The 25800-nt window shown below is 38.4% G+C and overlaps 1 protein-coding gene across 1 annotated transcript; it reads right to left on the bottom strand.

The window, feature by feature from the left end:
• Positions 1–1524: 1524 nt before the first annotated feature.
• Positions 1525–25794, bottom strand: CDNF (cerebral dopamine neurotrophic factor). The gene is made up of 4 exons (XM_059184075.1): positions 25422–25794; positions 11087–11214; positions 9650–9791; positions 1525–4439 (listed from the first exon to the last, which is right to left on the bottom strand). The coding sequence occupies exons 1-4, from the start codon at positions 25534–25536 to the stop codon at positions 4261–4263; spliced, it is 564 nt and encodes a 187-aa protein (XP_059040058.1). The 5' UTR covers positions 25537–25794; the 3' UTR covers positions 1525–4260.
• Between the last annotated feature and the right edge of the window lie 6 nt (positions 25795–25800).

Here is a 25800-nt window from a genome sequence, read left to right as displayed (position 1 = left end):
GAATACCTACCTCCAGGAGTTTTGGTAGTGGATTGTGGACCTGTGTTATGTATCTTTAGGTGTTCTTTTGTCATTTTCTTCTAAATGCATTTTAAGTCATCTCTCACACAGTATAAGCAACTAGTCCACAGTATTTTAATAAGCAGCTACACATTCCCAGAAAATGCACAGTTTGCCAGACCATGTATGTTAGCTTGCAAGGTCAGCCACCAGACTTTGGAAGAGCCCACAAGGTGAGCTTTCCACACCAAGGAAACTACCACAGCTGGGAAGGAACTGCCAGGATTATATGTAAACTATGACAGCCTCACACACAAAGAAATCACCTGAGAAACTTTAAAAAATACTACCCTAAAATGTATCCACTTCAGTGACGACTAACAACCTTACCTCTATGAATTCTCACATTTAAAGTTTTAATTTATCAGTCTCACACATTATCATTTTCATTTAAATCTGTGTGAGTTTTAGAATCTTGGCACCAGGTATACCTGCACAATCCCAAATTCTGAAAATTTTTATCAGTGAAAAGAAACCCCCAAACAAACAAAAACCTTAATATATACTGCTCATTCCCCCTTTCCACTTTATATTTGGTGGAATCATTCTATTTCAAACACACAGTGAAAGAATAGGCACTTGGCAATCATTACTTCTGGATGAGTCTGGAAGGTAGGAACTCAGCTATCTGCTTAGAAAAAACACTTATTAAGAGCTCAAGCCCACAGGTGGAGTCTCTGGGATCACAAAATGCTCTGTTTGTTATTTAAGGATTCAAATATTTTCTTGTCCTATATGCCAAGCTCATTTGTTCCAAATGTAACACTTTTTAGTGGAATGTGGATGACAAATAGCCATACTCAAGACTATTATGTTATATCTGGTCTCCCATATGTATTTGGGCACCAGATTAAAGCATCGCTTTGACTTTTTTTTTTTATTAATTAATTTATTTTCAGAAAAGTAGTATTCATTATTTTTTCACCACACCCAGTGCTCCATGCAATCCATACCCTCTACGCTTTGACTTTTTGAAATATAAAATAGATCGGGAATAATGTCTTCCCCAGCTGCTGCTGTTTAAATGAAGGTGTTTGGCCCAGAGTTCTCTCATGTCTGTCAGAATGCCTGAATTGTAAATTTTGTGTGCGTATGGATTTTGGGTAAAAATATAACAAAAATTACATATGTTCGTGCGTGCACACACACACACAATGAGAGAGGAGGCATTTAAAATGAAAATTAAATAAGGGGCATGTGGGTGGCTCAGTTGTTAAGCATCTGCCTTTGGCTCAGGTCATGATCCCAAGGTCCCGGGATTGAGCCCCGTATGGGACTCCCTGCTCAGAAGAGAGCCTGCTTCTCCCTCTCCCACTCCCCCTGCTCTGTTCCCCGCCCCCCTCTGTCAAACAAAATCTTAAAAGAAAAGAAAATAGGAAAACAGTAGTTACTTCTTGTCAAACCAAAAAAAAAAAAGAAAGACATAATTGCCTACATTTACAAAAGAAGCAAATAATAAGGAGGAAGAAGAGTTATTTAGGGTAAAATAACCAGGAATTATAACTAAGATTCATGGGAATAAGATTCATTGTGTGGCAGATATGACTTGTGGCCACAAACTATTTCTCCATTCTTCCCCAGTAAAAAACATATATAAATAATCCCGGTTTTATAACGGCAGCAATGAACTCAACAAAAAGATGTTCTTTCCCAAACTCCCTTACAGCTAGGTTTGGCATGGGATTAAGTTCTAATCGATAATCTGTAAGCAGAGTGTGGGGGAAGGGTAAATAGAAGAGAAAGGGGAAATGCTGCCCTAAAGCGGTGGGCTCTGTTTTCCATGCCTTGTTCCTTCTGCAATAAGGAGCTCCAGAGTCAACTTGGACCATGAGATAAGAATGGAGCAAGTCCCTGATGTAAATAAAGCAAAAAGATGAGAACTCAGTTCCTAATAACTTTGTGGAGCTGCTGTATTTATTCTGGACTGGCTCTCTCTGGACTTCTTTTACATGACAGAAGCAACTCGTCTGTGTTTATTGTTGTTTGTTTTTATTGTTTTTGTTACGGTTACATTCAGCTCTATCAAAAACCTGAGACGGACAATTGGAGAAAATAAATCAACTGCGGGATCCAGGACTCTAAGGCCCTCCCTTGCCACTCCAGGTGTGGAACCTGCAAGAGCCGCACGGGCCTCACTCAGGGGCTTGCTAGAAAAGCAGTCTCAGGCCCCACCCAGGCCTCCTGAATCAAAAGCCAAACTTTAACAAGATTCATGGGTGACCTGTGGGTATGGTTTAAAAAGTTTCAGTGGCGAAGGAAAAAATGAAACAAGATGGGATCGGGAGGGACACAAACCACAAGAGACTCTTAATCTCACGAAACAAACTGAGGGTTGCTGGGGGGTGAGAGGGGGAAGGAGAAGATGGTTGGGTTATGGACATGGGGAAGGGTATGTGCTATGGTGAGTGCTATGAAGTGTGTAAGCCTGATGATTCTCAGACCTGTACCCCGGGGCAAATAATACATTGTATGTTAATAAAAATTATTTTTTAAAAAGTTTCAGTGGCAGTAACAGAGTGAAAGCTCTATGAAAATCCAAACCAAACATCATGGATTTGAATGAACTGCTGGGCAGTGCTCTTATGACCTAGATTTCTATCCTGAGGAAAAACAACAACAACACTGAGAAAATATGACCTGATTTTGAGGTCAGACATCAAACATACTATGTTCAAATGTTAAGTTCCTCAACAGGTTCAAAATGCACTAAAAGAAAACAAACACAAAGGTTATAAAAAAATAATAAAAACAATTAAACTAAATATAGACTTCTAAAGATATAATTTGTAATAAACTAGAGTGCTTTACACACAATGATCAAGCTTCTCAAATCCAGAAACAATAACCCTTTCGGTCATTTATTATGCCAAAGCTTTTTTATTCTCATTTTTATGTTACTAACCACCAATTCTCTGATAAGTTCAGTAACATCTCAACTGCCTAACTAAAAATTAATTTACCTCCATAGTGTTTAAATGGGAAAATTGTACTTTCAGTGTATACATTCAATCTGGAAATTTTCTCCTCCACTCCCCAAAAGGACTCCCAATCAGCAAATGTAACTCTCTACATGAACAAGATGTTTTGAATCAATGAAGTTCAGTTAATTTCCAAATAATTTTTCTATAGCAGTATTTTAAATAAAATGTATATTTAAAAAATTACTGGATCTTAACTGTACTGCTGATGAGTTTCACAATCCTATCCAACCCTGTAACCACCACCCCAATCAAGGTACAAGGCATTCCTATCCCCCTAGAAAGTCCCCTTGAGCTGCTCTGCAAGCCTTTCCCAACTCTGCCTCCTCACCAGAGGCAGCCACTTGTGGGGGTGGGGGTTCTCACCCTGATGTGGCCAGAAAATGGAGCCAAGAACGATTCTACAATTTAAGGCAGATAAAATAGCATTAAGAACCGTAGAGCTTTTTCTTGCCTGCAGGTGCTCTTACCATGTCTTAATCTTCAAAAAACGCTTGTCTAATGTGTGGTAGCAAGGAATACAGAACACCTTGAGCTTAGTTCAGTCAACAGTGTGAGCGCTGATACAATTTGCTAAAACACAGGGTCTCCTTAAGTGGATTCTTGATCTGTTTTAAGTAGGTATAAATAGGTTTTAAATAGGTATTCCTTCTTTGGGAAAATCCTAATTTCAAATAGTGCCTCCTGCCCTCCCATATCAGATGCCAAAAAGAGCCAGAACATAGAGTGATTTGCAGTTGAAAGTACAAAGTTTACTTTTTAAAACCTTTGATTATGCCATGTTATTGTTTTGGATTGAAGGTGGGAGTCACGTAGACAAAACATTGTCTCTTTTTTCCTAAACCAATATATTTAATTAAAAATTAGTGCACAGAGAGGGGCCTCTGAGCACTGTCTTCCGTCTTTGAATCGACTTACTCCGTCAATTTCTCAGTACTTCACATTTCTCAATTTTAAGGACATGGATAAAGACAATATATGTGATCCTTACAAAAATAATGAGAAAGGCACTGTTAGGTTTGGGTACGCTGCAAATGTAAGACACCACTAATAATCAGCAGTTTTCATTGTAAATCCAAGTAATCAATTCTTGGTTGTTTTTTTTCTTAAAGCAAAAATAATGAGACCACATACAGTGCAACTCCCAGTTACTCTTAACCAACAAGTCATTTCCCTGGAGAGTCACTGTGTCTTTCATTAATGGCGCACCAGCATTGGAGGGTCAGAGCTCTGTTTTGGGGTCTGCTGCTGCATACTTGGGTGCCAATTCAGTGATGAGATTCACGTAGTCGGTTTTCTCCGCACAGGCTCTGCACTCCTCTCCCCAGTTGTGCAATATCTGTTTCAGCTCTGCTACTCTCATCTTTGACAGGTCCACTGATGCCAGGTCCAATTTCTTTTCTAAACAACGAAAAGGGAAGGCACCATTAAAAAAAAAAAAAAAACAAAGAACAAAAACAAAAACAAAAAACCTGTGAAACACTTAGAAAGGCCAGTGGTGTTACTTATCTTGGTGCCAACTACCTTGTGTTCCAAAGTGGGGAACAGTTCCAATTTCTATGGAAACCAAGACATACCTAAGAAAAATGTGTTATGTACAAAGCTATTGGGGTCATTAGTGTTCTATTCAATTTGCTTTCCATGGAATTATACTTGCTTCAAAACAGGAGCCTGGGTAGCTTTACAGGATTTTGTGACCACTCCATGGCTTCTCAAGACCTTAATGACTAAAATGACTGCACTGCATCTTAATTGCTGCTCCTAAGATACAGAGAAGAGTATTGATAAATGGCAGTGCCTTGGGATGGCCTTGAGGTGGCCAGCTGAAAGCCCTAGATTGTAATTAACTAGAAAGTAATGGTTCGAGTTCTGTAAGAACACATGTCTGCATTAAAACAGATGGGCATACCTATTACGAGGCCCTATGGAGTTTTTAAATAACAAATGTAAAGACACCAAACACATGAATGAAATTAAGAGCATTCTCATTGGTCCTTAATTGTGTGGGATCTCTGCCTGAACTCACCTGATCCTCTGTCCCTACTGGGATTACAAAATCATCACAGCATTCATTGGTAGTCCTTTGGGATATATCCACTCCTCTAATGCTAGCGCTTTGGTGCCAGCCAATCTGGCTCCTAACCTTCTCGCCAATAACACTTGTTATTAACATCCAACTCCTCTAGAAAGATTACTGTTTCCATTTACTATCTGCAGACAATGTAGAGAACGCAGCTACCTCTCCATCCTTGACCCCAGAAACAGGAAAAACAAACAAAGTTCATCTATAACATACTCATGATTGTAATTTCCCTGTCAGAAAGGGGAAATTCTTTTCATTCCCCCACCGGCAGGACCAGTTGTGTGTTTGAACATGGATACAACATTGAAGTTTGCTTATTTAATAATGAGTAGCAGCCCAGGACTTTTGCAGCTTGATTTCTCTCGAGGAGCCCTTTCCTTTTTTCCCCTGAATGATAGAACACAGCATTTAAAAGTCTCTTAACAGGCGCCAGGGTTGCTCAGTGGTTTAAAGCCTCTGCCTTCAGCTCAGGTCATGATCCTGGAGTCCTAGGATCAAGCCCCACATCAAGCTCTCTGCTCCATGGGGAGCCCGCTTCCTCCTCTCTCTCTCCCTGCTTCTCTGCCTACTTGTAATCTCTGTCAAATAAATAAATAAAATCCTTAAAAAAAAAAAACTCTCTTAACAACCATAGCATGGTCATCAAGTGACTTTTTAAAAACTTCCAGTACGTGTGCTCAAATCTAAAAGTTGGATTTTATACTTAGGAATAAATGTAACCAAGGAAGTGAACGATCTATATACTGAAAACCACCACACTTTGATAAAATAAACTGAAGAGATCACAAATGGAAAAGCATCCTGTGTTCGTGGACTGGAAGATTAATACTGCTAAAACACCCACCCTACCTGAAGCCATCTACAGCTTTAATGCAATCCCCATCAAAACTCAAATGGCATTTTCACCAAAAAAAAAAAAAAAAAGAAAGAAAGAAAGAAAAAATAACCCCAATTTGTATGGAACCACTAAAGACCCTGAATAGAGGGGCGCCTGGGTGGCTCAGTGGGTTAAAGCCTCTGCCTTCAGCTCAGATCATGATCCCAGGGTCCTGGGATTGAGCCCCAAATCGGGCTCTCTGCTCAGCGGGGAACCTACTTCCCCCTCTCTCTCTGCCTGCCTCTCTGCCTACTTGTGATCTCTGTCTGTCAAATAAAGAAATAAAATCTTAAAAAAAAAAAAAAAAAAGAAAGACCTGAATAGCCAAAGCAATCCTCAGAAAGAACAAAGCTGGAAGCATTGCACTTCCTGATTTCAAACTGTACTACAAAGCTATAATAAAACAGTGTGGTACTGACATAAAAACAGACACATATACTAATGGGGTAGAATCAAAAGCCCAGAACTTAACCCTTGCATATAAGGTCAACTAATATGACAAAGGTACACAGAATATACAATGGGGAAAAAACAGTCTCTTCAATAAGTGGTGTTTGGAAAACTGGATAATCACATGCAGAAAAAATAAAACTGGACCCCTATCTTATATTGCTTAGGAAAATTAACTTGAAATGGATTAAAAGTTAAACATAAAACCTGAAATCATAAAAATTCAAGAAGAAGACAAAGGGAAAGGCTCCTTGACATTGGTCCTGGTAATGATTTTTTGGATATGACACCAAAGCACAACAAAACCAAAAACAAATAAATGGAGCTATATCAAACTAAAAAGTTTCTTCACAACACAGAAGCCATCAACAAAATAAATGGCAAGTTATGGGATGTGAGAAAGTATTTGAAACTTATATATCTAATAGGAGGTTGATATCCAAAATATATAAAGAACTCATACAACCCAAGAGCAAAAATATCTCAAACAATCTGACTAAAAAAAATAGGGAGAGGAACTGAATAGATATCCTCACAAAAAAGACATACAAATGGCCAACCTTGATAAGGTACTCAGCCTCACTAATCACAAGGGAAATGCAAAACAGCCTTACAATGAAGTATCACCTCACATTTCTTAGAATGGCTGTCATCAAAAACTTAAGAGATAACAAGCGTTGGAAACAATTTAGAAAAAAATCACTCTTGCTGGCAGTGTAAGTTATTACAGCCACTATGGAAAAGAGTATCGAAGCTCTTTTAAAAATTAAAAGTAGAACTACCAAATGATCTAGCAGTCCCACTTCTGGGTATATATTGAAAGGAAATGAAAATAGGATATCAAAGAGATACCTGCATTTCCATGTCCACTGCAGCATTATTCACAATAGGCAAGATATGAAAACAACCTAAGTATCTAGCAACAGATGAATGGACAAAGATGTGATGTTTGTGTGTGTGCACATGTGTGTGTGACACACATGTATACACACACAATGGAATGTTATTAAGCTATGAGAAAGGAAATCTTGCCACTTGCAACAAAAAGAATGGACCAAGTGAAATAAGTCAGAGAAAGGTAAATACTGTATGATATCACTTATACATGGAATCTAAAAAAGCCAAACTAATAGAAACAGAGCATAGGATGGTGTTATCGGGGGCTGGTGGATAGAGAAGTTAAGAAGATGTTGGCAAAAGGGTACAAACTTCCAGTTACAAAACAAGTTCTGGGAATTTAATGTATGCTGTGGTAGTTATGGTTAATACTGTATCATATACTTGAATATTCCTATGAGAGTAGATCTTAAATGTTCTCATCACAGAAACGATATGGTAATTATAAAACATGATGGAGGTGTTAACCAACACAATGGTGGTAATATTGCAATAGATAAGTGTATCAAGCCAACATGTCATACACCTTAAACTTACACAATGTTTTATGTCAATTATATCTTAATAAATCTGGAAAAAATAAAAGTTATATTTTAAACCCTTTTTGTTATTTGGACAGTCAGCTACACCCTGTGCTCAGGGGACCCTTTAATTTTTATGGTGATTTCCATCCTTTAAAAAAAAATAGATGTAGCAAAAACGTACTTTCAGGTCAAAAACCAAATGACACCTTCTTAATTGAAAACATAATCCATCTCTACACTTACTTTGTTTGTTAATTTCATGGCTGACTTAGCAAAATACCTTTAAACATAAATGCTTTGATAGCTCAAATTATTAATATCCCACCAGTCGAAGACCCTGTTCGATCTCAACTTTACTGCCAACCATAAGCAGGGAAGGAGAAATTAGAACTATTGGTCTATTCAAGATATATGCTTAAAGGAAAAAAAAAGCCACTTTTTTGCAAGTATCAGTAGTGTCTTTGAGTTTTTTCTAGAGAACTTGGAATCTGGCTTTAATTTTAAAACAGGAAAAACTCTGTAACCCAAAAACTGTAAGGAAAACGTTGATCCCAAAATTAAAACTGGTTCATGGCTCCCCAAGGGCCTCTAGTGGCCAGCATTGCCAAAACATTAGTAACTCCACATTTCTTTTCAATAATATCTGAATAATTTTTCTATTATTCAAGGATCCAAGTAGGATCCCTTGTATATAGCAGATGTTATTCCAAATACATCTGTCAAATAAAAGAATCAAGACAGGCTTGTTCCTTTTATGAATATTGTTTATATAAACTCAATGATTCCTGCCTCTTCTTCACTGCTTGGAAGCCAATAAAAACAGATGCTTTCCCCATAATCACTACCTTGGAGATTAGGGCCTGCCCTTGGCAAATTAAGAAATAGATTTGTCTTTGGTATCTTCTGACTTTAAACCTATTTAAAGCCAGCTTTGTTACTATGGTGCATAGGCATATTACACAGCTATGTTGGAAAATAAGACTAAAATAATTCAGAGTTGGGTACTAATTACTTAAGTAGTTTATAATGCTACAGTGTGTCTGTAACATAAAACAATGACCTAAGCAAAAGAAATGAGTCTTTCCTGGTAAAATCTCAGGTATTAAGGACAGGCTAAGGGAGGGATGCCCCAGGCTTTCCACCCACCTCTTCAGTCTACCCAAAAGACTGGCCCAGATGCAAATCATCTGTACTATATAGGTGAAATTCATAAGGCCAAGGATAATGTTTTAAATAGGACAGCTCCTCCCTTTCCTCACTGTTTATTTTAGGCACCCTCGGTAAACTTACTTCATCAAGCAAAACCTGACTTGATGTGAATAACCTATTTTCTAAATTTTAAAACTGGCAGGATGGTAGACAAATCTAGGGGAAAAAGGTATAGTCCATCTTTAAAACTTCAAAGTCCCAGCATCGCCTTTGAATAGATGCAACTTTTGTCTTAATAGGTCACCAAGACCTAAATCACCATGAATAGCTGCTCCCTTTACATTTGGATTTTTTCCTTGACATACATTGTCGACATTGCCTTGGTGATTTAACAGTTTAAATGTGGCTATCTGGGTTGGCAGATTTACCAAATGCTGATTGTGTCAGTATTCATTTCTCTTCCCCCAGAGGAGCTCAGATGGTATGAGGCACCAGTCAGCAGCCCCGGAACCTCCTGGTGAGTGGAGATTTTCTTCCCTTCTCACACCAACATTTTAGAAACAGGGACCTCAGTTTAGAGAATTGACAATGCTCTGGACATATTGGAAAATTACATCTGTCTCCATTATACCATATTTCAATTCACAGATCTGGCTGTCCATCTTCTTGAGCTTCTCGCAAATCTTTGCCACGGGCATGTGCACACTCATCGGGCGAGCGACCTCACTGAGGATCTTCGTGGCTGCGTCCTTCGTTGCACCTAGATAATAGCACTGAAGGAGTACAAAGGGAATTTAGTGTCCTGGGTGATGAAAAAACGTAGTTAGTATAGTTTGGAAAAGTGAGAAAGAGGTTAACCTAATTTTCATGGCCCAGCTATTAAATTTTAACTCCTGCTGACTAAGACACCAGGAAACAAATTGTTCCATCCCCGTGATCATGTTAATTAGAAGCGCCCTACACTTCACAAGATGCTCAAAGACTTTTAAGAGCCAACACTTGCTAAGTGTTTTCTCTGTGCCAGGCACTGCTCTCGGGGCTTTAAAGGTCTTAACTTACTGAACTCTCACAACAGTCCTGTGAAGTAAGTACTGTAATTAGCCCCATTTTACACCCAAGTCAACCGAAGGTCACCAGTTGGTAAGCAGAAGAGATGGAATTTAAAAATCTAGTATTTTGGCTCTAGAGTCCGTGTCCTTCTCCATCATGCTATGCTGTCTTTCCAGCTGCCTAGCTGAGGCAATTTACACTTAAAAATAGGAAACTTCGTGGCACAAATGAATGTTGAGACTTTTACAGTGTGTCAGTGAACAGTCTACAATGCAGATTTAACTGACAAACTGAACATCGAAATTTTAGGCAGAATGAATTGGCCGGCAATTATCTGTAGTGAATTAAAACACTATATTGAGGGGCGCCTGGGTGGCTCAGTGGGTTAAAGCCTCTGCCTTCGGCTCAGGTCATGATCCCAGGGTCCTGGGATCGAGCCCTGCATCGGGCTCTCTGCTTAGCAGGGAGCCTGCTTCCTCTTCCCTCTCTCTCTGCCTGCCTCTCTGCCTACTTGTGATCTCTATCTGTCAAATAAATAAAATCTTCAAAAAAAACCCACAAAACACTATATTGAAAAGTCATCTGTGTAAACCCAGGAAACACTATTATAACACTATTATAAATACTTCATTAGTTATGTAGAAATGACTTGATAAAAATGTTTTGACGGGTTTGACTAATAGTCTTGGTAACAAATAGAGAGTCTACCCACACTTAACCCAGGACAGAAAATGCTCATTAGGAATCTGTGTAACTTTACTTAAAACATGGAATTGCTTGTCTATTCAGAAAGCAAAATGAATCCAGATACATTCTTTTTTTTTTAATCCAGATACATTCTAAATGAAAATACATCGGACTACATTTCACTGGAAGATCAATTTCTGCTTGCTATCTGCAATGAACATGCTTGAGGCAAGCATTTGAACAGGAGAACATTAAGACAAAGATGAGAAATGAAACTATTAACAAGTTCTTCAAGCATAAGGGAAAAATGAACAGGGAAAATTTACCATACCAAGCGGTTTTCTTTTCCTTTGACATCCAAGCAAAAGCTGACCAATTCCTTTTCTATGGTGTCCAGGGAAAAGTTGACTCCTCTGGCTATCAAGGAATTATAGAATCGGTTCAAGAATTCTTTACAAACTAAAAGGATCAAAGAAATCGTGTAGTTAGGTACAGTATAACCCGGACCACAATGTGTATGCCCCACTCACCAAGTAAAAAAGTTAAATATGATTCAACACATTGTGACAATGAATTCAAATTATAAGTAAGAATGGTTTGGGGTCTATAGCAATTTGCTTAGTGGGTCCTGAATAATATGAATTTATCAAATCAATCAATCAACCTAAAATGAGAATTCTCCTATAAAAGTTAATCTTAAAAGAGAATATAGGATATGATGCTTGGGACAGCTTTGTTTAAAGCACAGAGAAAAACCTGAATACATATCTTAAATGAAACCCCTTGATAGTCTGCCTATGTCTGTATGTTCTATCATCACAAACTTAAGTGAAACTCCAAATTTGAATAATCATATTCAATTCCAGCATCCAGAGTCAGAAAAGAGGCAGAGGAGCTATGAAGTGGTTCAGGCAATAACCAGAGTCAGCATTTGTTGGGTGCTTACAGGTACTGGCACCATTGTGTTATTAACTCATTCAAGTCTCAGAACAAAGTGATGCTGTAGACGCTTACCATCCTTATTTTACAGATGAGGTAACTGAGTCAAAGAGAGTCCAGTTAACTTTTCTAATAAGTGCTGGAGAGGGAATTAGATCCCTGGCCATCTGACCCTGGCCCTACACACTTATCCCTTAGGTACTTCTGCAGTAGGAGGATCCTGCTTTCCCATGTTGCTTTCCCAGATGGGGCAAGTGTGCGGAAGAAGGAACTGGAGACCAGAAGTTTAAACTGGAACACAGTGGCACTAGTATTAGAGAGAGAATTCTAGAGAAACATACAAGGAAGAGTGGAGAGTGCTCTGGCCCTTGGTTCTATCCCTACTCTTGATTTATGGTATTAACTAAAACCACATAATGCGCTCCCATCCCCAATGTTCAAGTGTCTTATCGGTTTGTCTGGTAAATGAGGCAAGGTCTAGTGATAACCCTAATACACAAACTAGACACCTGCTGTAGTTTAAACTGTGTTCATCTGATTAAAATAGTTTATTTAATAAACATTTATTGGGCATTTCCTATGCATATAACACCTTAGGAGATACTACTAACAGATAAACTTCAGGAAGGAGGCAAGATCCAGAAAGGAGAATCAGGTTGCAAGAAGTAATGTGAGAAGAAAAAATTGCAAGTGGGAGAAAATCTAAATCCAAGATAATTGTGTAAACAATAATAATAAACATGTAGGGGTATAAGCATAAGGTAAAAACCCAAAAACAAGACAATCCTAACATATAAGGTGGGAAATATAGGAGAATTCACTTGAAACTTCCTAAGATCCTTCATCATCCAGAAGAGAGTGGAGAAACATTATTGTTAAGTTATAATAATTTTTAGCCAATTCTCAAGTTAACAATGTAAGGGTAATAACTAAAAAATATGAACAGGTTACTTTCAGAACTGTATTGGTGCTAGGCATGGGGAGGGATTGTTCAAATATTATCAGTCTGCTGGAAGACAGAAAAGTTTTAGAAGAAGAAGAAAAAGAAAAAGAAAGAAAGAAAGAGGGGTGCCTGGGTGGCTCAGTGGGTTAATCTGCTGCCTTCAGCTCAGGTCATGATCCCAGGGTCCTGGGGTCAAGCCCCGCATCGGGCTCTCTGCTCAGCAGGGAGACTGCTTCCTCCTCTCTCTCTGCCTCTCTGCCTGCTTGTCATCTCTCTGTCAAATAAATAAATAAATAATCTTAAAAAAGAAAGAAAGAAAGAAAGAAAAAAGCACAATACATTTTTTAAAAAACACAAAATTGAGTGGGAAAAAGAAACCCAAATATATCATTAATAACAATAAGCATGAATGTATTAAACTTGCAATTATAGAACAGAAATTTTCAGAGGAGAACTATCAAATATTCAATTGTATGCTGTTTATAAAAGTCACATAAAAAGTATGAGACTACAGCAAAAGGCTGCAAAAAACAACAAAACTGAGATTTTAAAAATAAAAAATTATGCCTAGAAAATGCTAACCAAAATCTGCTTAAGTTCTGAAAAACATTTTTGACAATAACAACAGTTGCTACTAACCATAAAATGAACCATTTACCAGAAATACCAAAATAAATGTTGTAAACTAATGCATAGCCAATAGCATAGCTTAATAATATAGAAAATCCTGATAGAATTATAAGAAGAAATCAACAAATTCACAATAACCATAGATGGCTGAACACCCTCATAGCAATTATTTGATCAAATTGACCAAAAGTTAATAAGGACATTAAGCATTTGAGCAGTATTCACAAGTTATTACCTGTGGAACCCTTCTCCCCCAAATTAGAGAACCCACATTTTTTTGAAGAAACTATGGAATATTTACATTAATATACCAGGTCATAGGCCAAAAAGCAGTTCTCAACAAGCACCAGAAAACCTGCATTAAGCAGGCCACATTCCCAGAATATAATTAGAAATGAGTAACAAAAATAATATGATCCAACTCAGTGTCTGCCCTCCTTGTGCCTGGAAATTTTTAAAATATACACTTCTATCTAAGAAAAAGTAGTAACATAAATGTACAGGTTTTAGTACTCAATTCCAGTAAAAATGCTATACATAAAACAGTTAAGCAGTACTTACAAAGAAATTAATCACATTAAGTATGTATTTTTCAAAAGAAAAAATGGAAAATAAATAAGTATTCAACTTAAGCTTTTAAAAGTATAACTATATAAACCAGAAGAATATAGAAACTATCAGATAATAAAATCACATAAAGTAAGTAGAAAAAATAAGGATATATGAAAATAATAGCCAATAAGGAAAGACAATTTCTTCGCAAGGAAAAAAGTGATAAAGAATTTTTTAAGTGATAAATAATATTCAGACAACCAAATAACAAGTAAGAACCCTTGGTAATTAAAAATATGACTGAAAATTAAAGGAGAAAGTGAACAAGATTTACTTAGGGAATTAGGTTGGGGGGGTGGGAATCACCAGGAAATGGACCAAAAAACAAAGAGATTGAAAATGATTAATAAAATTTAAGAAATTTGGGAAGACAAATACCTAAGTAATGAGCTTCAAGAAGATAGAATAGGGAATTGTCAAAGAACCAATATAGGGAATATTCTTTTTAGCGGAAGATATAAATATCTGGATTGACAAATCCACAAAATTGGAAAATATCTATATCAAAACACAAAAATCAAGAAACTTTAGAACACCAGTAAAAAAGAAAAGATTCTATAATTCTGCTGAAATCTAAAATAACTCTAACAACAATTATGAAATAGGGTGTCATTAGATTTCCTAACACTGGAAATGATAAGAAAATGGCTTAATGTCATCAAAATTCTAGAGAAAAAATGGTTTTGACCTGGAATTCTATAAATAGTCAAGCTATTAATTAAAATGCCAAAGTAAATAAAGTTATTTTCAACATTCAAGATCTCAAAATTATATTATCATGTGATGTTTTTCAGGACAGAAGTCTTCACCAAAAGAGAAGAGTGAAACAATCAAAGGAATGCCTTGGGTCCCAGGAAACAAAGGCTCAAACACAGCAGAGACCAAGGAAATTCCCAGGAGAGGAGGGAGTCCTAGGACAACAAGCTGGAGAGATGAGTATCCAGGCTAGAGCAGGACCCAGGAATTAGGCCACCAAGCAGAAAATCAAACTAATAGACTACCTGATGTGGTCAGATTGTTCAGAGATGATTTTCAGTTTTGCCAGAAAAAATAAAATAAAATAAAAATAGAAATAAAAAAAATATATATGATATAAATTAATGATTAGAACAAAAACTGATCAAAGAAAAATTGAGGCAAGTTTAATTCAAGGGAAGAAAGATGTACATGAAAGATGAAATCCTGGTGCACTAAGTAACTCACCTTTGAATAATATTTACATGGCACAACAATATAAACCTTGAGATTTATTTTTACCCCAAATGGTGATGTAAAGGTATGTTAAATGAGAGAATGGGTGTGCAGGAAACAGATGTGGGTGGGTGTATAGATCTAAAAATTCATTTTCCAAAGATAATAAAAGTGAAAAACTGAAAAAGAGCATTTTAATCAGTTTATTTAGATTAATAAAGATATGTGTCAGATGAAGCAGCTGAACTACTTAGAAGTAGCTGCAGAGTAAAGCACTATCTAGAGAAGAATGGGTAAGAGTCTAACATTTTTCAATATAGGCCCAGGGGAAAAAATTTACAATTTAAATTTATGCATATACATAACTATTTGATAAAAAATATAAGCTATAAAACATTGATTAAGAAAAAAAGAAGGCATACCTAGAGAGAGAATAGAGACTCTAAAATCATAAGAAAACACCATAAGAAAGCTTTATTTCAATAAATTTGAAAACAGCATAGACAACATCACAGAAAAGTTTAACAAAAATAACTTACATAGAAATAAGAACCTGAACAGAGCTAAACCATTTTAAAAAATTGAAGCAGTAATTAAAAATCCACCAGGGAAAAAAAGAAACCCACTACCAGAACTATTTTATATAAACTGTCACAGAGACAAGGATAGCAAAGGAAAAGAAAGAAAGGAAAGAAAAGCTCCTGAACTTTAATGAGATTGGCCAGACCTTGACATCAAAACCAGGCAAGGACAATATGAGACAAAAATTATTGGCCAATTTCACGTTTTGAAAATAAAATGCACATTAAAAAATTATAATCAAAAAAGAATCACATCAGTGACCAAGATTTAAAATCAGAAAAGCTGGGTGGCTCAGTGGTTAAGCCGCTGCCTTCAGCTCAGGTCATGATTTCAGGGTCCTGGGATCGAGTCCCGCATCCGGCTCTCTGCTCAGCAGGGAGCCTGCTTCCTCCTCTCTCTCTCTCTGCCTGCCTCTCTGCCTACTTGTGATTTCTCTCTGTCAAATAAATAAATAAAATCTTTAAAAATAAATAAATAAAAATAAAAAATAAAATAAAATCAGAAAAGCTATTAATGCAATTTATCATACGATCATCTCAGTAGATGTATACATATTTAATAAAATCAAATTTCTGTTCATGATTAAAGCAAGCATCCATATGCACACACTTAGCAAACTCAGACTAGAAAAGAACTGCATTGACTTAATAAAGGATATCTAAGAAAGCTCTACAGCAAATGTCTGACATTAGCAGTAAAATGATCCTTTGTCACCACTTATATTCAATACAGAACTGGATGTGTTAGCTAATAAAACAAATGTTTATCAGAAAGGAAAAAGTGTGGCTCAGTAGGTTTAGCCTCCAAATCTTGATTTCGGGTTCAGGTCATGAGATCAAGCCCCACATCAGGCTCCAGGGAGCCTGCTTAAAATTCTCTCCCTCTCCCTTTGCCCTTCCCAACCCCAGCTCACACTCACTCTCTCCATCTCAAAAAAACAAAACAAAACAAAACAAAACGGGAAGGAAAAAGCAAAATTTTTATCATTTGCAGATTATATGATTGTCTAGGTAGTAAAACATTCTTAATAAGGAGAGCATTATGCAAAATTGCAAACTATCAGATTAATACAAAGAAATAATGAGGAAACTGCAAATTTAAAATAAGAAATCATTTACAGTCATGACAAAAATTCTAGTATAACCAGGAATAAATTTAATGAACTATATCAAGACTTTGGAAGAAAAAATTACAAAACTTGATCAAAAGACCTTAAAGTAGACCTCAGAAATGAAAAGATAAACTATGTTCATGGATGGGAAGTTTTAATATTATGGATAATTATTTTTAAATAAACTTATAGATTTAATGTTACTCCAGGGGCAACTAGATGGCTCAGTTGGTTAAGCTCTGCCATGATCTCAGATCATGATCCTGGGCTCCCTGCTCAGTGGAGAGTCAGCTTCTCCCCTGGCCTCTCCTGCCTTGTGCTCAATCTCTCTCTCTCTCTCAAATAAATAATGTGATTCTAATCAAAATTCAAATAGGGCTTTTATAGATTTTATGACCTGATCCAAAAATACATATGAAGAAACAAGAGCAAATGAAAGCCAAGAAATGTTTGAAGAAGAAGGAAAAAAAGAAAAAGGAGTTTGAGGAATAGACATTATCAGATATCAAGATTTGGTTCTGGAGCTATAGCATTGAAAACACTGTGGGAATGGCACAGAATAGACCAGGAGAATTAGTCTAGAAACAAATGCACAAATAGAGTCTAAAAACAAATGCACAAATCTAGAGGAGGTTGGTAAAGGATAGAAGTGATGCTAAAAATCAATGGAGGATAAAAATTTACTAGGCAATAAGTGGTATTAAGACAACTTAACCACAGAAAGAGATAATCTTAGATCTCTATCTAAAACTAATGCAAACATAAATCCCTGGTGAAGATTTATATGGGAAGACCATCACTACTAAATTTTTAGAATAAAACCCAGGAAAGCATCTTCATGATGTCAGGATAGAGAAAAAAGATTTCGTAAAGAAGGTACAAAATACGGGCGCCTGGGTGGCTCAGTGGGTTAAGCCGCTGCCTTCGGCTCAGGTCATGATCTCAGGGTCCTGGGATCGAGTCCCACATTGGGCTCTCTGCTCAGCAGGGAGCCTGCTTCCCTCTCTCTCTCTCTCTGCCTGCCTCTCCATCTACTTGTGATTTCTCTCTGTCAAATAAATAAATAAAATCTTTGAAAAAAAAAAAAAGAAGGTACAAAATACAGATCATATATTTGATTACAGCAAAATTGAACACTTTTATAATGCCAAAGAAATCATAAACAAAAGATAAGACAAGCCGTAGACTGGAGGAAGATATTTACAACTTATATAACTGACTAAAGATTAATATCTAGAATACATGAGAAATTGTTGTGGTCATACACTTCGGTCCAATCATTACCAATGATCATAATCTCTCTATAATTTCAGTTGAAATCCCATTGTTTGACCATCACCTCCTATCTCTCCAGCTCACATCCTCTAACACCCAATGGTCCAAGTTCTCCCAACCCCACCAGGTTGTACAATCCATTGATTTTCCCACCTTTTAACCAAGCTTCCTTGTCCAGTTTAGATTCCATGTTCTACAATATGGTCATTTCTTTGCATAAACTCAACTTTCTTGCATCTTCCTCCCTTGTTGTATGCACCTGGAAAAACCCTAACCCTAATTAAAGCCAACTCCCCACCCAGTTTGTACCTATACTCGCTGAGCACAACTGGAGGAAGTAACACAGTGGGGCTCACTGGTCTCACTTCAAATTCATGGCCATGAATTTCCAGTGAGCTATCAGGGCTGCTTGACAACCCTAGTCCTTTCGCCATACTCCCACTATATCCATCTTCCCAAATGACAATTGCAAAACTGCTCTCTCCTCAAACCTAGTCTAACACCTCCCCCTCATTCTCACTCTCACCTCATGATCGTGCATCCTATTTCTCCGAGGGGAAAAAAGCAACAGGAGAGAATTTTCCCCTGGTCCCGCCACCTTTATCTACCACACCTGTACCTGCATGTTCTTCCTTTCTTCTATGAATGAACTTTGACAACCCTTACACTTGCTAAGGAGAGCCTATCAACTCCCTGCTCCTCCACTTCTACGCTCTCCCTCCTGTCTTGTTCCCCATTAGCCTGCAACATGCATGTGTTACTTCTCACATCTTAGAAGCAATAGAAAGATCTCTCAAGGCCACATTTCTGCCCTCCCCACCAAATACGACCCCATTTCCCCATTCCTCTTCAAGAAAAAAAAAAAAACTCAAAGAATTTTTATGCTGTGGTTTCTAATCTCCCTCCTCTTCCTCTCCCTCACTCCCTCACACCTAATTTAAAGCCAGCGAGTTATAAAAGTTTTGTTGTGAAAAACAGAGTCCTTTGCCTCCTCTTGTTACTTGATTATTTGTTTCTTTTGTCTACTTCCTTATTTTGTCCTGCATGATAGTCATTTGAAATGTATTTGTGGAGATTATTTGAAGCCTAAAATAATGATGCCTTATTTCCATAAAGGATTTGTGTCTGTATGTATCAGGCTTAGGAGCTACTAGCCAGGGAATACTTTAAACTAAATTGAGAGCTTGATATTATCTTGGACCCCTGATGTGAAATTTAGCTGCAAATCCAAGTGAGGACATCTTGTGGTTATAGTCGCTCAGAAATGTATTTATTCCTTTCTTCTATTCTGCACAGTGGCAAGGAAATTTTCCTTAGAGACCTCTGTGTGTAGGGATGGGTTAAGTTTATTGCTCATTCAACCATGTTCTCAGGGAGTATTTGGGATTTGGGAATCCCAGATTAACAAAGAAGAGTGTCCTAGTAGACTCCCTACTTAAAACAAGTCTTTGGCTTTGCCTTCCATCTCCCTCACACAGAAGATCATCTTTACTTTGGCCAGTGTCATGTGGGCAAAAATGAGTGTAAATTCAGTTTACCATTCAGGATTGCTCCTTCCCCTTCCAATTTTGGACCAATAAATTTTTCTATCTTGTCAGCTCTATGTTCCTTTATGATGTTTTCATATCTTCTTCAGCAGCATTAGGATTTCTTGATCAGAGGATTGCTATAATCTGACCCACTAAGTTCCCAACATCCTAACCAGATTCTTTGAAAATGAAAGTCAGATTACGCTACTTCATCTGCTCAACAGCCTCCTGTGACTTTCCATATCACTCAGAGTCTAATGCAGTCTCTAGATTGTCCCAAAGTCCCTGATGACCTGACTCTTCACTGCCTCTCATGCTTCAGTCTCTGTCACCTCTCCCACTTAAGCTACATTGCTCTGTCCTCACTGAGGAGCCTAGACTGGATGTGACATATGTATTTTTTGGCTGAATAAAAGAGCTTCTGCATATCTGTAAGAAAACCGCAGTCCAACAGGGAAAAGTTAAGTTGAAAACACATATAATGGATCACCCAGAGATTCTTGCTCTATGACCTAGAGAAATCATTACCCATGTGCTCCAGTTTATGTAACTATGTAAAGTTCTTCCCACTTCTCCAAGAAAGAATAGTTACATAAACTGTATTTCCCTCAGAAAGTAGAATTCTGTAGTGAATTAAAACACTATATTGAGGGGCGCCTGGGTGGCTCAGTGGGTTAAGCTGCTGCCTTTGGCTCAGGTCATGATCTCAGGGCCCTGGGATCGAGCCCTGCCTCTGGCTCTTTGCTCATCAGGGAGCCTGCTTCCTCCTCCTCTCTCTCTCTCTCTCTGCCTGCCTCTCTGCCTACTTGTGATCTTTGTCTATCAAATAAATAAAGTATTTTTTAAAAAAGAGCAAAACCAAATGCTGGTAAGAAATATTCTGAAGGAACTAGGCCGTGGAATTACCTGGCTCTTCTTAAAAAAAAAAAACTACATCTGTAGTTATCAATGTACATAAGTGCCCTAATATCATGTTGAATGAAAAGGTTGCAAATGAATATGTACAATGTACAATTATATAGAACTAAGATCAAAAAAATACATAGGTTATTTGTGATACACACATTTATAGTAAGAGTTCTTTAAAAATGGAAAAGAAGGGGCAACTGGGTGGCTCAGTGGGTTAAGCCTCTGGCTTCAGCTCAGGTCATGATCTCAGGGTTCTGGGATCAAGCCCTGCATTGGGCTCTCTGCTCAGCAGGGAGCCTGCTTTCCCCTCTCTCTCTGCCTGCCTCTCTGCCTACTAGTGATCTCTCTCTCTCTGTCAATTAAATAAATAAAACCTTTAAAAATGGAAAAGAAGAACACATTAACTTTAGAACAGACATTTCTCCTGGAAAGGGAGAGAAAACAGTGGCTGCAAGTGTGTTATTTTATTTTTTAAAGAGAGAATGGTAGCAAAAATAGCAAAATATTAACAATGAATCTAGATGCTAGGTATAGGTCATATAAAAAATTTTCCTGTTTGAAGTCCTAATTGATGTTAAAAACTCACCACAATATCTTTGACTGTCACAGAAATCCCCGATAAGCTCAAAATATTTGGTAATTGTTAGGTCCGCGATCAAAGGAGCAAGACTGATAGAAAACGAAGGTCAAGCAAAGCTTTATTTGGAACCAAGCATCGAGAATCAAACCAACGGGTCAGGGCCGCCTCTTACAGAGAGGGCAACCACCCCCAGCCTCACAGAATACCTTTTTATAAATTATAGAGCAAAGGCCATGTGGTGAGCCTGGCCACACACAGGTGGCCAATGAGATTGCAACACACAGAGAAAGCTGCACAGTCATGCTGGGTCACACACGGGTGGTCAATTGAATTATAATTTACTGATAGTAGATATTTGAACCAGCCTATCACCTTGGTCAGAATTGGCGCCCAAAAGGCAGAACCCACACTCCTTGGTAGCTAGGGAGATAGTATGTGCACTCCACTGATTGGATGTCTCCACTTGGCCTGACCCACCCTTGTATTTGGGCTCTGTTCCCTGGGACTGGTCGACCATATTTTACTAGTTTCCCAGACTTGTTTGAAGTAAGTCCGGGTGCAGGGGGCGGGGTGGGTGTCAGTTTAAATTTTATTGCATAAACAGCAAAATGGCTGTTCAAAGGAGATGGAGCCGCTCTGGCTAAATAGGCCCTTACAGTAATGTTAATGAAATTGAATTTAAAAGTTTAAGGTGAAATCACAGATCAATTAAGCAATTATTAGCCAAAGCCCGAAAGGGCAAAATAGTATTTGGGAAATATAAGAATGCCACCTGCAGGAAAAGAGCTACAAGTTTTTCAAAAAGATAATGATAGGGCGCCTGGGTGGCTCAGTGGGTTAAGCCACTGCCTTCGGCTCAGGTCATGATCTCAGGGTCCTGGGATTGAGTCCCGCATCGGGCTCTCTGCTCAGCAGGGAGCCTGCTTCCTCCTCTCTCTCTGCCTGCCTCTCTGCCTACTTGTGTTCTGTCAAATAAATAAAAATAAAAAAAATCTTTAAAAAAAAAAAAAAAGATAATGATAAATGCTTAAAATTAGGTTAGTGGAATAATTAAACTGGCAATGGGCTAGTTCCATCCACACCTTCTAAAACTGCAGTCATTCCCACATTATCTGCTTGATTTTGGAGGAAAAATTTTAAAAAGACACCAATCGTGGTGATACAGGGACTAGGGGAGAATTGCTACATAAGAATAGAACACAAGTTATAAGGAGTTAGGAGTTAAAGAGTAGCCAGAACTTCTTGAATAATTTGTATACTACTTCATTCTTCTGATTTTTAAAAATATTTCCTTGAATAATTTAGTCCCCAACACTATACTCAGAAAGCAGTATAAGCAGTAATTCAGTGATTAGGCTCTGAAGCCAGACTTTCTGGGTTGCAATGCCAGCTTTACTGATTACTACCTGTATGATTTTGGGCCTTTCACTGTTGAATCATCTGAAAGTCTAACTCTAAAGTTAGACTTAAACACAGGGCTGTGTTTAAGATTTTCTCTTTTTTTCTTCTTTCTCTCTAGTGATTCATTCTTGACAATTTCTTCAATCTTCTTAGTTACTAATTGTTTCATCAGCTGTATCTCATCTGCTGCTAATCCCGTTAATTTCTATTTGTAGTCATTTAATCTGGTTCTTTTCCAAATATGGTTGGACATTTTTAAGAGGCTTTTGCCCTCTATATTTTCATTCCCTTCCTTTATTTCTTAGAACATAATAAATGTATTTTCTATTCTGTGCCTGGTAATTCCAGTACCTGACGTTTCCACTAGTCTCTGCCACCAGTCTCAACTGGCTGTCACTTATGGTGCCCAGCTTCCCCATGGATGCAAGACTTTTCTGAATGTAACCTTTATTTTTTAGACCTTAACCGTGAGAACTATTTGCAGGCTGGGCTAAAGGTGGATTCCTACAGTAAGATCACCATTTGCTGATGCCTAAAACCCCTTTAAACTAAAATTTCAGTTTGAGATGCTTGGGACAATCCAGGTTGTGTGCATTTGGGCCTCAATGCATATGTGGACTATCTTGTGATCAGGAGTTATCTGGAGACAGTTTTGTTTTCCCTTTCAGTACAAAATTCAAATACTACTATTGCTTTCAGTCTCTAAAGACAGGGATAGAGTTGTGGTTATTTCCAGGTCACGGAGGTCTAGCTCTTTAGGGTTTCAAATTAATTGGGGGAAGACCTCATATTACACTCCTAACTTGGGAAGGTCCTGAGCTTTGTGTTTATTCTTTTTTTTTACCAAAGCCATGAAAATCTAAATTCAGATTGCTTGAGTAACAAGTGCCCTCAAGGCAAAAGCTACCTTCCCTATTCCTTTTACCTGTTTCTGTCCACTATCACCTTGATTTTTGGCCTCTGGTTGTGCCTTACTAACTTACTCTTAAAATTATTTTTAGGAGTGCCTGGGTTGCTCATTGGTTGAGCATGACACTTGATTTTGGCTTAGGTGATGATCTCAGGTGTCCTAAGATGGAGCCCTGAGGCGGGCTCCTCACTCAGGGGAGAGTTTGCTTGTCTCCCTGGGCCCCTCCGCCACCCTCCCAAGCACACGCACCCACACACACTCTCTCAAATAAATAAATAAATCTTTAAAAAATATTTTTACATTTTTATTTTATCCAGTGTTTTTAGCTGTTTTCAGCTAGAGGACCAGTCATGTAGTCTTTTAGTGCTCCAAGTTCCATTCTTTCCTAATGCTATTAATAGGAACAGAGTATTAAATACAACAGCCCGTCATTTGTGTTTTTAATAAATATTGGTTGAGCAATTAGTAAGTACCAGGCAGTGTTCTAGGCTGTTGAGAAACAAAGTCCATTCCCTCAAGGATTACATGTTAGGAAATAAATAAAAGTATCTTATGGCTGTGAAGAAAAAGAAACACGATAATGGGGGTAGAAAGTGACAAGGTAAATACTATTATTCTAAAAGGAGTGGTCAAGGAAAACCTCTTGGATAAAGTGGTATTTGAGCAGAAACCTTAAGAAAGGGAGAAGACTGTAAGTGGACTACTTGGGGGTAGAACTCTCAAGGCAAAGGGAAGAAATGCAAAGGCTCTAATCCAGGAGTCCAAAAACAGGGTTATGGGAGCAGAGTGAGCAAGAGGAGGGAAGACAGTAAAAAATGAAACACACAATAATTACAATATGCTGTAATAGATCTAGGCAAGATGGCATAAGCTTCACATTAAATGTGAAGCTTATGCCATCTTGATTTAATGAATCGAGGGGCTCTGGCTTTTCTGAACTGTTTTCAGGTAGACACTCCAGAAATTAAATTACTAATGAGTAATCAAATCTATTGCTTATGTCTCACAAGTTCTGCTTTAAATGCATAGATGCAGTTGTAAGATTCTTTAACTTAGAGGAACAAATATAACTATAGAAAGTTTAAAAATGATATTTTAAAATGATATCATGTAGATATTTCAAATTTCTGGAGAGAAGTTTAATTATTGCAGGGCTGGTAGAAAACTAGACTCCAATTCTTAACACTTCATCAAGTTATTATACAAACTACACTCATCCAATTATTCAATGTGTACTGTGAATCTACAATTTCCTGTTAAGCAGGGATAGAGTCCCAAGGTCACATAAGGGTGAGAAGGATATACACTTACATAAATTATTTTGGTCTATGAAAAATGGTTGTTACAGCAGTCCAGGAGGAAGGGGCTAGCATAGCCAATTTTCTTCTTTAACCTTGGTAACAGCCCGCTGAAGTAGGTACTATCACGCTGATTTTGTAAGGAAGGGGCATGGGGGCTCAGAGCACAAGGGTTGGTGGAACCTAGCCCCACGTGTTTTGATTTCAAGTGCATAGCTCAGGTTCTGCGAACAGAAAAGGAATCATTCCCGGGTATTCCTCCAAAGGAGTTAATGTACTCCTTTGTAAAGCAACTTTACTCTGTAAGTCCTAACAAACGTTACTTTCGTTCTCCGGTTTAAACCACCTCAACTCAATTACAGACAACTTGTTTTATTTTTCTTTTGGGAGTCAAACGAATTTAAATTTGAAAGACCTCGCCTGGGCTGGGAGGGCCAGACTCGCCCATTCACAGTAGCAGCATAGATGGAGCACTAGGGTCCTCCGAAGCTAGTCGCGTCTACACAACATCTAATCCAAATCCAAACTCCCCGGCTTGGATCACAGCCGTTTAATAGTACAAGACGGCCTCAAGGTGTCACTGGACGCGGATCGAACTTCCCAGGCTTGGGAGAAGGCGGTGGGAAACCAGGGACGGGGGCCTGCATTTCCTGAGTTAAATGTTATTTATAGCCAGCGCCGGGAGAAGCCAAAGCCGACAACAGCTGCGCTGCAGCGCGGTGCCACGGCCATGCAAGCGGGTCTCACACCGCTCACCTTCACAGTCGGCCCCTGGCCGTTCCCCGGCCTCCTGGCCCATCGCCGTCCTCGGGTTAGACACCCAAAGTCCGGCACAAAAGGCTACCACCGCGGCTGGGCCCATGCACCACATGATGAGCCAGCCGCTCCAGACGCCTGCCACCCGCGTCCACCAAAACAGCCAACGCAGCTATCGCCCGGGGCTGTTACAGGACGCGGAGGGGCAGACCTAGGGGTTAGCGGGCGGCGGAATCTGCCGGGAGTTGCTGGGCCAAATGACGCAATTCAATCACGAGTTTCCATTGGCTTTCACGTAAGGAACTAGGAGGGGGCGGAACCGAGACGTCCCTTCCAGTCCCTCCCCGACTGGCGCATGCGCAAGATCGCACACGCGCTG

The sequence above is a fragment of the Mustela lutreola genome, chromosome 8 (genome assembly GCF_030435805.1).
Source record: "Mustela lutreola isolate mMusLut2 chromosome 8, mMusLut2.pri, whole genome shotgun sequence".
NCBI lineage: Eukaryota > Metazoa > Chordata > Mammalia > Carnivora > Mustelidae > Mustela > Mustela lutreola.
The sequence above is the reverse complement of the archived record's forward strand: the minus strand, read 5'-3'. Positions and strand labels throughout refer to the sequence as shown.

Coding starts and splice junctions, on each gene's coding strand:
- CDNF (XM_059184075.1), bottom strand. CDS start 25,536: ATGTGGTGCATGGGCCCAGCCGCGGTGGTAGCCTTTTGTGCCGGACTT. Junction 11,215..25,421: donor GCCAGGGGCCGACTGTGAAG/GTGAGCGGTGTG, acceptor TGATCCTTTTAG/TTTGTAAAGAATTCTTGAAC. Junction 9,792..11,086: donor AAGGAAAAGAAAACCGCTTG/GTATGGTAAATT, acceptor GTACTCCTTCAG/TGCTATTATCTAGGTGCAAC.